The sequence below is a fragment of the Sus scrofa genome, chromosome 5, assembly GCF_054392235.1.
Source record: "Sus scrofa isolate SSC_HxYL_T2T_F1_AM1 chromosome 5, Sscrofa_HxYL_maternal_Yorkshire_Landrace_v2.0, whole genome shotgun sequence".
NCBI lineage: Eukaryota > Metazoa > Chordata > Mammalia > Artiodactyla > Suidae > Sus > Sus scrofa.
In genome coordinates, this window is record NC_139387.1 from 95,528,101 (window position 1) to 95,546,071 (window position 17,971).

The window sequence follows — 17,971 nt, forward strand, 5'->3', positions numbered from 1 at the left end:
TATTTGTTGCTGGATACTTAATAGAATCAAATTTCATCTGCCACTTAACTAGTTGAATAACCTTGGGCAAGTTATTTGACCTCTCAGTGCCTCAGTTTCCTTCCTCATCTGTAAAATAAGGGATAATAAGAGTGTCTGCCTTAGAGGCTGGGCTTTAGCATGTTGTTGTTAGTCAAGGAGGTTTCATATCTTACTGTATATTTTAGAATTACTCATAAGATTTCACCTAGCCTTATCTTCATGATGCATGCTTAGAACTATAGGTACAATTTCATTGAAGTATTAACTCCTTTAGGAAAGGAAGGGAACTAAGTTTTGTTTAAAAATTACTACTTTCCCAGTACACTTTTCTGTATATCAGTATTAAATTGTATGAACAGCCTTATGTGGTTGGTTTCTGCCAAATGGTCCCCAAAATGTCAAGTCACAATGTGAGGTCTCCCCATTAAACATCTAGTTAGACAAGTTATGAGATGGAAGAGAAGTTTTAGTTGAAATTTAAAATACCTAAAAATGGTAACCCCTTTTACTCGTATGTAAGAAGGCTGGAGCAGTGGTTAGGAGCATAGGCTTTCCCATCAGACTGCTCTGACATCCCGTCCCGCCTCTGCTTCTTACTGCTATAGTGACAATGGGTAATTCCTCTTATCGGTAATAAAGGGACGATGGTTCCTATTTCACAACGTTGTTAAGTCGAATAACACATATAAGTAGTAATCGTGTAAGAACTCAGAAGCTGGTAAATGGTGCAGTAAATGATTCTGAGACCATTGATTTAGAGAGAGCACAAAAGCTATTTGCCTACTTATTCACTGAAATCTATTTCACATAAACTAAAAAGTCAATATAAGAAATGAAATTCAAGGAAACAGGTATGTACTTTTAGGATTAAGAACACTATAAACAAAAACCATAAAGGAGTAATGAAAAATTTTAAATATCATTAAGTGATCCTGGACTACTCCAGGCCCTGGATTGAACCCACACCTCTGCAGTGACTCAAGCAGCTACCCTTGGATTTTTTTTTTTTTTTTTCTTTTTAAGCCCACACCTGCGGCATATGGAAGTTCCCAGGCTAGGGGTCAAATTGGAGCTGCAGCTGCAGGCCTATGCCACAGCCGCAGCAACGCCAGAGATCGAACATGCATCTTCACAAACACTATGTCAGGCTCTTAATTCACTGAGGATTCTGAATCACTGCACCACAGCAGGAATTCCAGTGCAGTTTTTAGTGTAAAGTAACTTTTTAATGAACATTTCCTAGGAAATGTACATGATGTTTTTAAACTTGTATTTTCCTCAAGTTTCTAAAAGCTCAGAGTTCTTTGATTTTACTTTCTAGATTCTATTTATCTTAGTTTTCTTTTGGTATTTTGTAATCTAGAATTGGGTTTTTCCGATTTAAAAGTTTACTGATACCTATTTACAGAATTTTAATACTTTTTTCTTTTTTTAAAGGCTGAATCATGTCAGGGAGATTTAAGTACATTGGCCAGTGTAGTGACATCATTAGCAAATCTTGGAAAAACTAAAGACCTTTCTCAAAATAGTACTGAAATGTCTATGATTGAAAGCTTAAACAATGGCGATACCTCTTTGTGTGAATTTCACCAAGAAATGCAGACTAATGGTGATGTTTCAAGGTAAGGTCTGTTTTGATCATATTTTATTCAAGTGTCCTTTAGTATGTCTTAAAATATTTTTATGTTGAATACTATTTACAGAAGTTTCAAAAAACAAGTATTTCTATCAGACTTAGAAAACTTAAGACAGAAGTAAATTTTAATTGAAAAATTTCTATTCAATATAAAACATTATTCAACAGGTTACATTGTAAATAATGAGCAGTGAGTGAATATAATATAATATTAGAAATGCACTCAAAATTCATGATTTTTTTTCTGATAAAAGTGATAATTTGGGCCTGATTTTTCAGATATCTTAGTGGCCAGCTTTATCTTCTGTGTATTTAAAGTTAAACATTTTTCTTACCAGGCAGTCATGTTTATTTTACCCATCAATTTCTAGTGATGAAAATAGATTTTTAACAACTTAGTTGAATCAACTACAATTTTAAGTTTACACGTCAGGAAACTTGTATCAGAATCCTACTTTCATTCCCTTAATATTAACACTTAAGATGTAGAAACCATATTTCTGCAGGCTTTTTTTCACACTCTGTTCATATTCGGAAATATTGAGGAAACTGCATTTAAGAGTCTCAATAAGTACTTTGCTGAACATAATATTTTAAAGAACTTTAGAAGGCGTCTAATTAAGAAACATGAGATATTTTGATTAGTTATTTGCTAATATTATTTGCCATCCTAATGTCAGATTTTTACAGTTTAGATAGAGCTGTATTACCACAAGTTTTTAAACATTCTCTGAATTTTTAAATAAAACTAAAACCTAACTTTATATTGTGTAGAATTTAGGGAAGTCAACATAGTTTTTGCCCTTGTTCTTTCTAAATAACTTCGGTACATAAAATAAATGGGCTAATATCTTATACTATCAGATGTGTAACTTGTAAAATTATGTTTTCATACCACAGTCTAAAAATTTTTCTCTCCTTAATTACATAAGTTTTTTAAAAGATTTGAATTCTCTGGTAAAATCCATACCATACATTTGAAGTTTAAGTCGTTGCTTTTAGAGAGAGCGAGTCAAAGACATCACTGAAATAAAATGCTCGGTGATGCACCAAAGTTGTATTTTCTACGTAGTTTTTAAGGCCTAAGTCTTGATTTCGGAATTTTATATAGAATTTTCATTTTATTGTGGAGATTGGCCAAGCTCACAGCTTCTGATGTCTCCTTATAGGGCATTTGACACTCTTGCAAAAGCATTGAATCCTGGCGAGAGCACAGCCTGTCAGAGCTCAGTAGAGGGCATGGAAGGAAGCGTACACCTAATTGCTGGAGACTCAAGCATAAATTACATCGAAAAAGAGGGGCCACTTCTCAGCGATTCACATGTAGCTTTCAGGGTATTTCCATGTATATATATATATATATTTCATAATTTTTATGTTGTGTTACCATTTTGATTAATTTTCCTTTCAAAAATCAAAGTATATATATTGTGCTTTTAAAGTCAGATATCCCTGATAGAATTTGAAACAGCAGCTAAAACATATAGATCTAGCTATTGAAAACCATGGCTTAATAAAACATTGTGTTTGTAAGTCAATTATAAACCACTTAATGTTTAAGAGTATAAAAGTTAGCTTTTAGAACATTTAGACAGAATTTTTTTTCATTTAGACTCTGTTAGACATAGCTTTGTTGATGGTGGTGTTTTTAAATATTGGCATTCATAATGTATTGAATGCACTGGTTTTATTCAATGCCTAGTAGCTACTGCTGCTTTAGTGTAAACCAGTATCTAAGACTCAGATAGTCTGCTTTTACCAAGTAACTACAAAGAACTCAATTATGTATTGCCCTAGTTAACTTGTTCTCAACATTATTTTAAGAAGGTTAAAATTATTTAATAAATTTTAACTTTTGATTTTTAACTTTTTATGCTTTACCCATTTGGAGAAGGTACATTTGTAATTTCTTTTTTGCTTCCCTACATACCTTAGTTTATGATGGAAACAATACATGGTAGAATACTGTAAACAGTACATGTAGAATGTCAGAAAACAGCTTTCTAGCATTTGATTTGTCATTCAAATAGTGTTTGGCCCACAGCTATCGAGAGGCTGACCATTGAGGCTCTCTCTACATTAAGATCTGCTGTTTTGACCCTTCCATTTTAACCATTCTGTCTTTGCTCTGCCAGCTCTGAATACTGTTAGGAAATCATATGCAAGTGGATGAAAGTACCTAGGAGATTTCGGTTAACACTGTAGAGTGGTCCTGAAATCATGAGGGTAATTGCTCATAGCTTTGCTACAGATTTTAAATTTCCATGAATTTTTTTCTTTGCTTTGCTTTTTTTTTTTTTTTTTTTTTTTAAGATCACACCCATGGCATAGGGAAGTTCCCTGGCCAGAGATTGAATCCAAGCTACAGCTGCTGCAGCAATGCCAGATCCTTTAACCTACTGCGTCTAGGGATTGAACCCACGCCTCTGCAGCAAACCAAACTGCTGCAGGCAGATTCTTAACCTAGTACACCACAGCAGGAACTTCTCCCTGGCTTTCTTATAAACATATACATGGTTATAAAAGAGATATGTGTGCTACTGGCAGAAATAATGAACACAAAATAAATCTAACACTGGCCAACATTGCATATAATAAAATATATTCTTGTAAAAGTTGCCTTGGTAGAGGTAGCCCAGAGAAAACTCACAGTAACTTAATAATTGCTGTAATTTAATATAGGCAATAAAACATATCATTGAAGCCAATCTTTATGGAAACTTTCACCAGAGATAATTTACATAAAAAATCAGAAATTAAGTTTTGTTTTTTATATTTTATTTTTATGGGGCCTATAAGAACAGACAGTGGGCATAATCACTGTCGTCCTGAAACAATTTTTTCTTTCTGGAATTGGTTTTGTTTCCATTCTGACTTTGACTTGCTGTGTTCTGGGTATCCTCAGAATCCGCGCTATCAAGTTTCTTGCTCTCTTGAAAAGGACAGCTTCTTCTTTCTCTGATTCTTGTTTACAGCCTCTTGAAATCAAGAGCTTTACTTTGCAGTGACTTCTCACCCTGATAACTGTTATGGTTAGGTTCTCTCATTGAGGCCATGAGTTTCGAGCTCTGGCATCTGTAATCAAAAAATCAGTCCTTTCTATTGCTGAACTAAGTAGCATTTTGTTTCTCTCCTGCATTTTCGTATACAATGTAGTTTGCATATTTTATCATTTGAGCCTCACCACGGTCCGTTGAGGTTTGGATTTTTATTGTCATTCTATAAATGAAAAGATATTTGGAGGCTTTCGGTGTCTTACTGAAAACAATCCAGACATTAAGTAGAAATACTCTAATATATGACTTGCATTTTGATTCTGAAGAATCTTGGACGATAGTAATATTTAACGTTTTTATTAAACTTTAGTTTCTGATGTGATATCATATATTTTATCCCACTTGATTTTAAAATTTCCATATAAGATGGATAAATTAGCCTTTAGAAACAGGCGTATGAGACAGAGGTAGTTGTTTTCCCAAACTATTCTCGGATGTTTGTTATCTTAATATTACAGTCACAGTCTGTTTAGTCGCCATGTTGGATATTTGGAAGTCATTGTCATTCTCCCCAAATCTCACGACCTTCCATTCCATGATGGAATCCTATTGAATTTCTTCCTTCCTCTTCATTTTTATTGCCATATTCCATGGCTCTTAAAAGTTTTTACTTTACTGTTAGAGTAATTAACCTTTGCTTCCAGTCTCCTCATCTTGTCCTATGCATTGGTAACACAGTGATATTAAAAAAAAAAAAAAAATCCAGTTGTGCTATTCAGCTACCTAAAATCCTTCAGTAGTTTCCCATCTCATTCGCATATGAGATAAAGTCTGTGACCTCGCAGGACCCTCCAGTCTGATCCAATTGCCCATTTCTCAAGACACGCCATTCCCTTTCTTGGCCCTTTCCATAGCTCATTCAGTTTCCACTCCTGTGCTGATTCTACAGCGCTTAGCTTAATGGCTTAGATGAAGGCTCCGTAAATGGTTGCTGAGTTAATATGTAGTCCAGAGTCACACAGCTAATTAATGACAAGTTGGAAGTAGAATCCAGATCTGCTAATTTCAGTTAAATATTTTAAAAGCTGTCTCACACAGCCTATTTTCAGAATTACAGAAACTGCTAGAAAGTAGTTGTGGACAAGTAATAACTTCTAAATTTAGTTCATGCAACTGTCTTTAAGAAATCATCTCAGTATAATAAATGTGTATAACTTGAAAAATGTTTAATACAGTATAAACCCAAAAATCCACAGGTGTTTTTGGGAAACTTTACCACCTTTATAGTAGGAATTCACCTTCTCTGTAGAGGAAGAAATCTTTGGGGTTTTTTTCACTCTAAAAGACGTGTTGAATGAATTGTTTCTTCAGTCAACATTTGCTTTCTGATGCATAACGCTAGAGGTGTATCTTGCTTTAAGAAAATTAAGTATGTGAAAGAGATAAATTACATTTCCTTTCTCTATAAAATAATACAGCATGGCAATCTTTCGAATAGTGAGTTCTTGTATACATTATAAGTGATTTCAGTTTTATGATTAAAGCAACAGAGAGTTTTCAGCGTTGCCACCACTGTTGTGTAACCAAGGTGTGTCTTTTAGCCTTTATATTCAGTTTTTACATATTAGAAGTATTTTATTGTTTAAAAGTGATTTTTTTTTTTTTTTTTTTGTCTTTTTTTGCTAGTTCCCAGGCTAGGGGTCGAATCGGAGCTGTAGCCACCGGCCTACGCCAGAGCCACAGCAACTCGGGATCCGAGCTGCGTCTGCAACCTACACCACAGCTCACGGCAACGCCGGATCGTTAACCCACTGAGCAAGGGCAGGGACTGAACCCACAACCTCATGGTCGGATTCGTTAACCACTGCGCCACGATGGGAACTCCTAAAAGTGATTTTAAACTGCTTAGCAAAGGATAATCTTGTTTTGCCTCTTATTCCTCCCCAATAAAACTAGTAATATTTGGTAATTACTAATGACTTTTCAGGCCTTTTTTTCCCCTACTCATCTTAGGCAGCTCTAAAAACCTGTGATAGTTCCTAGTTTGTTTTTTATATACTTAGGTGTGGAAACAGTTGCATCCTAATAATTACATTTATGACGTTTAATATCTGCTTACCTACAGTTCACTTAAGAATTGTCTTAATGATAATTTACTGCTCTGGTAAGCATTTCTCAAACATGTAGAAAATTATCTTCTCATACATGGAATTTCAACTGTCAGTTGCCCTATTGTTTTATTACTTGAGACCCTTTATAAATAGATAAACCATTTATGGCTAATATCAAGCATAGGAAGTTAATATTTTTTGCATTTTTATCTAACACTTCCAGAGAACTTTGATAGCATTTTGATGAAAACCTTTGATCTGCTTGGCATCATAGACACCTTTGAGAATCTGATAAAAGCTATATATATATCCATTCAGAAAAATACATACGGGCACATTCACCTGCTCCGCTACCGAGGTAGCCACTGTTAACTGTGTGGTGTATCTCCTCCTGTTGTAATATACACTCTCTTTTTAACATAAATTGGGTCATCTCCATACTGTTGTGCCATTTTTCAACTTAGATGTCTATGGAATGTTTTTTCCATGCTGTAATATCTCAGTTTATCTTGCTAATTTTAATGCTTACAAGGTACCTTATATCATGGATTATTCTTTTCCTTAGTGATGGAAATTTGGGTTATTGCCAGCATTTAAATTTCTCTGTTAAGAGCAGTACTGAATGGACATCCTTACACTTGCTTTTTTGTGCATGTATGCAAGTCACTTTTGGAAATGGAGATTTAAAAGTGGTGTTGCTGTGTCACAGAAAAAACTGTTTTAAAATTTTGATGGATACAGTCAAATTGCCCTTCAGTTGACCCACACTCAGTAGTATGTGTTCTCCTGTCTCATCACCTACACTTGATATTATTCGTTATTTTAATAATTTTTAAAATTCCCAAAACAGTTTCTTATGGATGAAATCACATTTCATTGATAGCAAGATTTTCACAAATGCTTATAGAAGTGTTTTGATGTAGGCTATTTATTTCCAACAGTGGTCACACATTTAAAATAATTACCTAAGGTCAGCAATACAGACTGATAGCCTGTGAGTTATGGCTACACACAGATTTTGTTTTACGTGTAGATTAAATGGGGAGATTTTCACTTAGAAGCTACTCTTTGAAGAGTTTCAAGAGTTGGTAGTATTGAGCCCACATTACCATACGTTTTTATTGTGTTGAATTCAAGTCACAGCCATGCCCCTTACCTGGGAGTATGCACTTTCCAAGTGGTGTCAACAGGCCCACATCATTCATGTCTCTTCTGGCCCCACAAACATTTGTGGGTTTTTTTGTTTGTCTTTTTTTTTCTTTTTGAGGGCCCTGCCCGAGGCATATGGAGGTTCCCAGGCTGGGGGTCGAATCGGAGCTGTTGCTGCCGGCCTGCACCACAGCCACAGCAATGCCAGATCTGAGCCAAGTCTGTGGCCTACACCACAGCTCACGGCAACGCCAGATCCTTAGTCCACTGAGCCAGGCCAGGGATCAAACCTGCAACCTCATGGTTCCTAGTCAGATTGTTTCCGCTGCGCCACAATGGGAACTCCAGCATTTGAATTTGTTATTCCCATAGCCTGAGCAGAAGGGATACAATAAAGGATTGCTTCTTAAACTGAGTTGGTTGTGTACCACTGTTAATAAAAGGAGGGAGAGAAGGCAAAGACATGTTGTCAGACCGAGCCAGTAACGGTTAAAAGCACAGTGAGATAATGCCGTCCGTGGTTGGTATTTGTTAAGCGGAGTTCTGCTTTATCTGAACATTGCTTCATTAGAAACCGTGGTCTTCTCATTTGTTCTAAATCCTGTTTTTAGCTATAAAATCCAGTGACTTGGATTATTTCGAGCCCTCCCTTTTGGTTAGTGTATTCGATGATTATCTGACAAGTTTGAGTCCGTGTAGCCGTTTCAAAGCAATGCTGCTTCAGAACTGTCTGCTGTAAGACTGCTCACCTCAGTCCCTGTTCCCACCAGCTCACCATGCCGTCTCCCATGCCTGAGTACCTGAACGTGCACTACATCGGGGAGTCCGCCTCCCGGCTGCTCTTCCTGTCGATGCACTGGGCACTTTCCATTCCTTCCTTCCAAGCTCTAGGGTGAGTGTCTTGAGGTTCTTGAGCAGGTATGATTTCATAGCACAGGTGTACATTAAGCAAGAACTTTTATTTGGGGAGGATTTGACTAAAGGGGAAGAAATGCTGTAACGTTATAACCTGACGTTTTGTCATACATATGGCTAATCATGGCAGGAGGTATTTACTGTATATATATATATTTTGTGTCAGAGATGATGAATGTATTTCATAGTTTGACTAAGTTAACACTTTGAATGAAGTAAGTGCAGTGGAGTTGATAAATCATGGCTAGCATTGGTACGAGACCATCTGTGATGGGCCCAAGGCTAGGGAGGCTGTGGGGGTGTGTTGGGGTTGTTGTTTCCCTACACCACCACTGTTTCAGTGTCATCTCAGGCTTGTTAATAAGGAACCGAAACATGCACACAGTAAATATGTTTGACAGTAGAAATCATTGTTTTCCAATCATGTGGTTGTCCCCCCAAAAGGTAAGAAAATGTGAAACTCATAGTAGTGTACCGCTAAAATGATTGAGAAGTTTGGCCCTGCCACTAAAGGGCACATCTGTATTCTGTTTGAGTTAGATGGTAATGGGAGATAGTCTACTATAAGAAACCCAGGCTTTGCTTAAAGTCTGTCAGATGTACTTATGTTACTTTAAAATAACTGGTGTGAAGAAGCAAAGAGACCATAGAAAAAGTTAAGCCTGTAGTTTAAAAAGTATTGTTCGAGGAGTGCCTGCTTTGGCAAAGTGGATTAAGAATCTGATTGTAAGGGCTTCATTTCTCTGGGGATGTGTGGGTTCGATCCCTGGCCTGGTGCATTGGGTTAAAGGATCCAGTGTTGCTGCAGCTGCTGCGTAGGTTACAGCTGCAGCTTGGATTCAGTCTCTGGCCCAGAAACCTCCATAATGGTTGTGGCCATTAAAAAAAAAGAATGAGTCGAATTATAGGACCACACTTGACAATGCAATTTCATAAACAATTCACTTTCATATCCTGTACCTCTGTTTTCCCATTCACCAAATAGAAATAATAACTGCTTATCCTTTATCCTTAGAAAATATTTTGAGTATAACTAAGAAATGTATTTGAATCATGACTGTAAAAGGCATACATACAACCCCACTATAATTTGGGTTGTTAATCAGTGTTGGATATACCAGGCACTAAATCATGTACTTAAATAATACAGTTACATAGACTAAAAGCCTGATTTAGAATGGTTAACCTTTTATTTAAAATGATTATTAATCCTCTCTCTCAAAATAACATTTAACTTTTAGGATTTTTCCAGTTGGTTTAAGACAAAATTAGAATACATATAAATTTACATGTTAACATTTTATTTATTTTAAAGCATTAATTGTGGTTCCTTAAGCTTGTAACTGGCATATATATGCCTTAAAGAATAACCTGGTGATGTTTTTCATAATAACATGGTAAAACAGTTATTATAGTAAAACAACATATTATAGTTATTATAGTAAAACAACAAAAGGAAGGATATAGAGGGGAGTGATTTAAATTCCTTGAGTTAGTTATAACACCATTGATCTTAAGTACTTCTGTTAAATTAAGTGTGATTATCCTGTGGAAATACTCTAAATGTTGAAGAAACCAAAAATGAAGCCTGTGGTTTCCAGTTTGAATATAATGTAATTTTATAGCGGCAGCCACATTTCCCTGTGATCTGTCTTGAAAATCAGTTTCAGTGTAACAGCCGGAAGATTCTTTGCAATTAGAATTAACTATTGTGTAGCATTTGAAGCTGTTAATTGTTACGTAAACTTATTTATTATCACTATCCAGATAATTTATAGTTTGAATTAATCAGATGGATGAGAACTAAGTACTAATGATGGGAAATTCTGTAATGCTGTAATAAAAGCCATTCTGAGAATCTTAGAACCTGGCATTAGTTGCATTTTAATGCTATTTTATTTATTTTTTTGGTTGTCCCACGACACATGGAGTTCCCAGGCCAAGGATCATGTTCAAGCCAAAGTTTCAGCCTGTGCCATAGCTGCGACAACACTGGATCCTTAACCCACTGTGCGGGGCCAGGATTGCACCTGCATCCCAGTACTGCAGAAACGCCAGCAATCCTGTTGCACCACAACAGGAACTCTGGCATTTTTATCTCCAGATAGGAAACTTGAAAACAAAGCCCTCATTTTACAGAGAGAAACAGATAAGCAACATTAGTCATTTTCTAAAAGTCAAGTTTGGGAGTTCCCACTGTCACTCGGTGGGTTAAGAGTCTTACTGCAGGAGTCCCTTTTGTGGTTCAGCAGGTTAAGAACCCAGCGAGTACCCATGAGGATTCAGGTTCGATCCCAGCTTCACTCATTGGGTTAAGGAATCGGCACTGCCATGAGCTGTGGTGTAGGTTGCAGACATAGCTTAGATCTCGCATTGCTTTGGCTGTGGTGTAGGCCAGCAGCTGCAGCTCCAATTCCACCTCTAGCCTAGGAACTTCCATATGCTGCAGGTGCAGCCCTAAAAAGCCAAAAAAAAAGGATCCAACTGTAGTGGCTCAGGTCGCTGAGGAGATGCAGGTTCGATCCCCAGCCCAGTGCAGTGGGTAAGAGGATGCAGTGTTGCCGCAACTGCGGCACAGATTCAATCCCTGGCTCAAAAACTTCATATTTTAAATATATATCTTTCGATAATTGATCTCTGCACTTAGCTCTTTCCCTTTTCCTTTGAAAATTAAATAGTCTGGTAATTCGTTCTTCAGTTGGCACTTTTCTTCTTTTATCCTTAAGTATATACTCCTTCACACTGATATTTCTTAACCTTTTCTCTAGTCTTCCCCAAAATACTTCTGCCAAAGTATTTTCTTACTAAAGGATGTAGCACAGACCAGTAAAAACTTTGACTTTTTAAATCAATTTCTTTTCTTTTCCTGTCCTGTATTCACTAGTTAATAACCTTGGCTAGCTGTTTCCTCTTTAAAACTTCAGCATCAGGAGTTCCCATCGTGGCACAGTGGTTAACGAATCCGACTAGGAACCATGAGGTTGTGGGTTCGATCCCTGGCCTCGCTCAGTGGGTTAAGGATCCGGCATTGCCGTGAGCTGTGGTGTAGACACGGCTCGGATCCCAAGTTGCTGTGGCTGTGGTGTAGGCCAGTGGCTACAGCTCTGATTCGACCCCCTAGCCTGGAGGTTACAATAAATAAATAAATAAACAAACAAACAAACTTCAGCATCAGAGGTTAAGATGAAAACTGAAGTACTTTGAACTTTTCCATCATGTTTTCTTTTAGCTCTTTCTTCATGTTTGTAAAATATTAAAGTAATATTGAAGTATAGAAATATAAATAAAACTTTACTCTCCAGAGGGAACTAACCCTACTCTTTAACAGTTTGGTTTCCTACCAGATCTTTTCCATGCTGTATTCAAACAATCAAAGACACACACACTTACATATCCTATTCGTAGCCTTTCTTTGTACACCTATATAATGAACTTCTTTTGTCAGCATGTATATTCTCCCAGTCTCCTTAATGGCTACCTAAGTGTTCCATTTTATAGATTTATTATAATTTACATATTCTTTATTAGTAAACATTTGGGTTCTTAACTAATGTTTTGCTGTTGTTTTTATATCCAATGTGTTGTAGCATTGTATATACATCTTTTTTCCTACGTGTTAGTATTTCTGAAAAATAGCTTCTTACAAGTGGACTTGCTGAGTCTAAGAGGGTATACGTTGTAGTTTTTGATTGGCATTACCCGATTGTCCTCTAAAAAACGGAGTCAATTTATGTTCATACAAGCAGTGTGTAAGAATGAATGTTTATTTCCTCACACCCTCCTCAGTACTGACTTTTTCCATCTTTTCTGATAAATAGTATTTTTGTTATCTTTAATTTCATTTGATTTTGCTTGAGATTGAAACTTCAGTCATTTTTCTGAGGATATTTTAAAATACTAATTTTTCTCTTAATTTAAACTTACTTTCCAGTAGATTTTGATAGCCAATTTCTTATGGCAGATAATTCTTCTCAGATACTGAATGGAAATGAAAGATCAGCTTGGAGATAAAATTCCACTTACATAATTCCCAGTGATAATTTTGTGGTTCAGTGGGTTAAGGACCTGATATTGTCTCTGTGAGGATGCTGGTTTGGTCCTTGGCCTGGCTCAGTGGGTTAAGGATCCAGCATTGTCTCTGTGGCAGTGCATGTTCAATCCCTGGTGCAGTGGGTTAAAGGATCTGGCATTGCCACCTCTGCTGTAGGTCAGCAGCTGCAGCTCAGAGTTAGTCCCTGGCCCCGGAAACTTCCATGTGCTATGGGTGCAGCCCAAATTAATTAATTTAATGAAATAATTTTAAAACAAAATATGAGCTCTGAGCTGTATTTTAAGGAATAAATAGGAATTGGCCAGGAAAACAAGGTGGGGAAAGGATATTGTAGGAAGGGAGGGCAGCATTTAGTCATTCAGTCAGCAGTTTTTAACTGAACACCTACTACATGCTGGTTCTCACCTCAACAGGTTTACCCTGTTATTCCCTCTTCCTGGAATACTATTCCTCTAGGGGTTTTTTGTTTACGTTCTCTTCCCTCTGTCTCTACTGAAATGTCAGCCCTTCAGAAAGGCCTTCTCTAACCACCTTACCTGAACCCCCATTTCGTTTTCTTTTTTTTTTTTTTTCTTTGTCCTTTTAGGGCCACACCCGTGGCATATGGAGGTTCCCAGGCTAGGGGTCTAATTGGAGCTACAGCTGCTGGCCTACACCACAGCCACAGCAGCACCAGATCCGAGCCGCGTCTGCAATCTACACCACAGCTCATGGCAACGCCGGATCCTTAACCCACTGCGAGAGGCCAGGGATTGAACCTGCAACCTCATGGTTCCTAGTCGGATTCGATTCTGCTGTGCCATGACGGGGACTCCCCCTGTCTCGTTTTCTAATGCATCATCCTACTTTACAGTAATGTAGACTTTTCATTACCAGAAAATAATGTTTGTATAACCATATGTATATGTGCATATAGTATTTATATAAAAAATTTAAAGGGATGCATTTATTATGTTTTCCTTCTGTTTCATGAAGGTAGACATCCTTCATCGTGTTTATTGCTATTTCTCTAGTGCCTAGAAGAGTCGTTGGCATGTGTTTTGTTGTTGTGACCTTTTCGTGTAATTCTTATGTTTGTGTCTCATATCAACTCTGAGCAAGATTTAGAACATGTAGTGTTTCTGCGTTATATTTAGCTAAACAGCTGAGACCCAGGAGTTATTTGCTTAATATCAAATGGATAATAAGTGGATGATCTAGGTGTTAAAATCCTGGTGTCTTGATCTCTATTCAAATACTGTTCTACTTTCTCAAGCTCCTGAGATTTCTTACTTAGAAACTCAGGAAAAGACCGTTTTGTTTGTTTGTTTGTTTTGTCTTTTTAAGGCCCCACCCGAGGTATATGGAGGGTCCCAGGCTAGGGGTAGAATCGGAGCTGTAGTTGCCTGCCTACCCCACAGCCACCGCAACACCAGGTCTGAGCCACATCTGTGACCTACACCATAGCTCACGGCAACACCGGATCCTTAACCCACTGAGTGAGGCCAGGGATCAAACATGCGTCCTCATGGATACTAGTCTCGTTTCCGCGGAGCCACGATGGGAACTCCTGACCTTTCTTACCTTTGCTACTCCTAGCAAAATCTTTGCTATCTCATGTATAGGATACTTATATCTCATCTGAAACATAGAGTAAACCAGTTCTCAGGAGATGGTGGTTTCTTACCATCAGATAATTCTAACTGCCCTTTTGAAGGTTTTTAAGTGTATGCTTTTGCTTTTAATTTTTTTAATTTTTATTCCATCTGTTTCCATGAAATGTGGGATTAAAGCCCCAGCTTTTAGTTTGAAATACTACTTGCAACTGTTCATATACACTGACTGATTAATTAATGAACTAGCTAATATTTAAATTTCTAAACCTTCCTCATCAACTGAAATCAGCTACACAAAATAGAGAATCGGTCATGCCCATGCCCAGTTGGTCTTTTAGAATAATTTTAGTTCAGTAACATTTTAAAGATCTGAGTCAGTTGTAAACTTTTATGAAATATATTTCAATATTTGACATTTATTTTGTTTTTATAGGCAAGAAAACAGCATATCATTGGTGAAAGCCTATTGGAATGAACTTTTTACCCTTGGTCTTGCCCAATGCTGGCAAGTAATGAATGTAGCAACTATATTAGCAACATTTGTCAATTGTCTTCACAGTAGCCTTCAACAAGGTAAGAAGGACCTTATTTATTTCCTTTTCTAAGATATGAGAGAGGGTGTCAGTTTTATAGTGTTATGATTAAAGTTAGATATCAAAAGATAAAAACATCCTTTTTAATTTTTGATAAATTCAAAATGTATTTTTTCCATTTTGATAAGTTCATTCATTAATCACCCAAAAATAGTTTTAAATGAGAGCACAACAAAGCAAACAAGTGTATTTAAGAGCTGTTTTTGATGAGGCCTCATGAATTTTTGTGCTTTTATATGGGCACCAAAGAATCCAGGGTAAGCTTATGTAGAGGTGATCAAATATTTATACATATATACTTCCTACTGTCTTTCTTTTTTTTTTTTTTTTTGCCTTTTTTTAGGGCCAAACCTACAGCATATGTAAGTTCCAGCCTACGGGTTTAATCAGAGCTACAGCTGCCAGCCTATGCCACAGCAATGCAGGATCCAAGAAGCATCTGAAACCCACACCGTGGCTCACGGCAATCCCGGATCCTTAACCCCACTGAGCGAGGCCAGAGGTCGAACCCACAACCTCATGGATCCTAGTGGGGTTTGTTAACCACTGAGCCACGAAGGGAGCTCCCTGTTTCCTACGAGTTTTTAAACTGACTTTCTTCATTGAAGCCCTTTGAACCCCAAGATAGGCTGATTTTTTTTTTTTCCAATTAATTCATCAGGATGTATTCTCTCACTTAAACAGTACTGAAGAATCACAAGAGTCCTAAGTCTCTTTTTCCTTTTCTTGTTGCCACGGTGATTACAATTCCCATTCATTTTAGAAGATAGGCAGGCACTGTTTTATAAATGTTTAGCTTCAGAATGACTTGTGACTAACCAAGAGAGTACCTCATCCTCTTATAGGAAGAACTGCTTTTTGACTTCAGGAATAAGTTATAAATTGGGAATTACGTTTCATTTCTTTTGCATATTCCATTTCCTGTTGTTTTACATTATTTTTAAAATATCTGGTTTCTCCTCCTATTTAAAGGCAGAGAAATAACCTTAAAATCTCATCAACAGCAGATCAACTAGAAGGCAGTACTGCATAAACACAATAAATTTTCTTTTTCTTTCCTTTTTTTTCTTTTTTTTTAGGGCCTCACCCACGGCATATGGAGGTTCCCAGGCCAGGGGTCTAATCAGAGCTGTAGCCACCAGCCTACACCACAGCCACAGCAACTCAGGATCCAAGCTGCACCTGTGACCTACACCACAGCTCCAGATTTTCAAAGTTATAAAGTTTTATTTTACTCAGTAACTTTTCTTTGGTCTTGGCAGTGTTTTTTGCTATTTGTTTTTGTTATTATGTTGGCAACTTTAAAAAATCTAGATGGTTTTGCTCATTTTTTTCCAACCAATATAAGCTTAAATAAAATCCTGTTATTAAAATGTGAATCTTTTGTACTTTGGTTGGTGGGCCAGTTTTTTTAGGTGGTTGTCTTTACAACTTACCTTCTCAAAGGTGTATCTTGAAAGGAGATGTTGCATTTAAGGTTTTTTTTTTTAATATTAACCACTTGTTTTTTTCTTGAATGATCTGTATCTGAAGATCTATTCGTTTCACTTATACTTGCAGAGATACTGAATCTTAAACATTTTATAAGTTGGTTATATTCAAAACTGGAAGGAAATATTGGATAAAAATAGTCACGCCTTTTTGCAAAAAAGTAGAAGGTATTGTTTGTTTCTTTGTTTTAAAGATAAAATGTCAACAGAAAGAAGGAAAGTATTGATGGAACACATCTTCAAGCTGCAGGAGTTTTGTAACAGCATGGTTAAACTCTGCATTGATGGGTATGAATATGCCTACCTGAAGGCAATAGTACTCTTCAGTCCAGGTATGTAAACATTTACTTCTTACTTAAAATGCAGTGCTTGAAGATGTGGAGAAATTGAAACCCTCATACTTTGCCGTTGGGTATTAACATCGGTGCAGAGTGGAAACAACCAAAGTGTCCCGTCGAACGAATTGAGATGTAATGTATAGATACAGTGGCGTATCATTCAGCCATAAAAAGAAATGTAATTCTGATATGTGCCACCGTGGATCAACCCTGAAAACAGTATGCAAATGGAAGAAACAAGTTACAAAAGACCACATATTATATGATAGCATTTATCTGAAATGTCTAAAATAGCCAAATCTATCAAGAGATTAGTAGCTACCAGGAACTAAGGAGAGGAAAGTGACATTTGGGCTAAACAGAAACGTTCTAAAATTAGATTGTGCTGATGGTTGCACAGCTCTGTGAATATACTAAACTCTTGAATAGTACACTCTATTTTATTTATTTATTTACTTTTTGTCTTTTGTCTTTTTAGGCCCACACCCGCAGCATATGGAGGTTCCCAGGCTAGGGGTCTAACTGGAGCTACGGCTGCGGACCCACACCACGGCCACAGCAACGCCAGGTCTGAGCCACCTCTGCAACCTACAGCACAGCTCACAGCAATGCTGGATCCTCAACCCACTGAACGAGGCCAGGGATCAAACCCACAAATCAAGTTCCTAGTCAGATTCATTTCTGCTGTGCCACGACGGCAACTCCCGAATGGTACACTTGAAATAGGTGAAATTTATGGCTGTTAGACATCTGGGTATGAAAAGGAAAATTGAAATCAGTGGAGTCAGATTATCAACACTTGAATGTTTACATGTATTTTGCTAGATGTCATTAAAAGGCAAAATAAGACCTGAGGATTGTTTTATTAATGGGTTAAATTTCCAAGTATCTCATTAGAGTTTCCAGCAAATAGAAAAATGGGTCTCTTATCTTTCTACCAGTTTCTAGTTTTCACATGTAATAAAATAACAGTAAAGCTCAATTTTAGAATACGAAAAATTCCTTGTTCTCTTAGGCTGTATATATTTTCATTTTTGGTATGTTTCTGTTACTATGCATATAATAAAATTATCTGA

At 37.0% G+C, this 17,971-nt stretch overlaps 1 protein-coding gene across 4 annotated transcripts in view; it reads left to right on the top strand.

Moving 5' to 3' along the window:
* Positions 1 to 17,971, top strand: part of NR2C1 (nuclear receptor subfamily 2 group C member 1) — a 46,754-nt gene that overhangs the window by 23,369 nt on the left and 5,414 nt on the right. For all 4 annotated transcript variants that reach the window (XM_003126708.5, XM_005664254.4, XM_005664253.4 and 1 more), the window contains exons 8-12: positions 1,459 to 1,643; positions 2,827 to 2,992; positions 8,684 to 8,805; positions 14,908 to 15,047; positions 16,752 to 16,889. In XM_003126708.5, the coding sequence (XP_003126756.1) occupies positions 1,459 to 1,643; positions 2,827 to 2,992; positions 8,684 to 8,805; positions 14,908 to 15,047; positions 16,752 to 16,889 (751 nt within the window). The remainder of the gene's footprint in view (positions 1 to 1,458; positions 1,644 to 2,826; positions 2,993 to 8,683; positions 8,806 to 14,907; positions 15,048 to 16,751; positions 16,890 to 17,971) is intronic.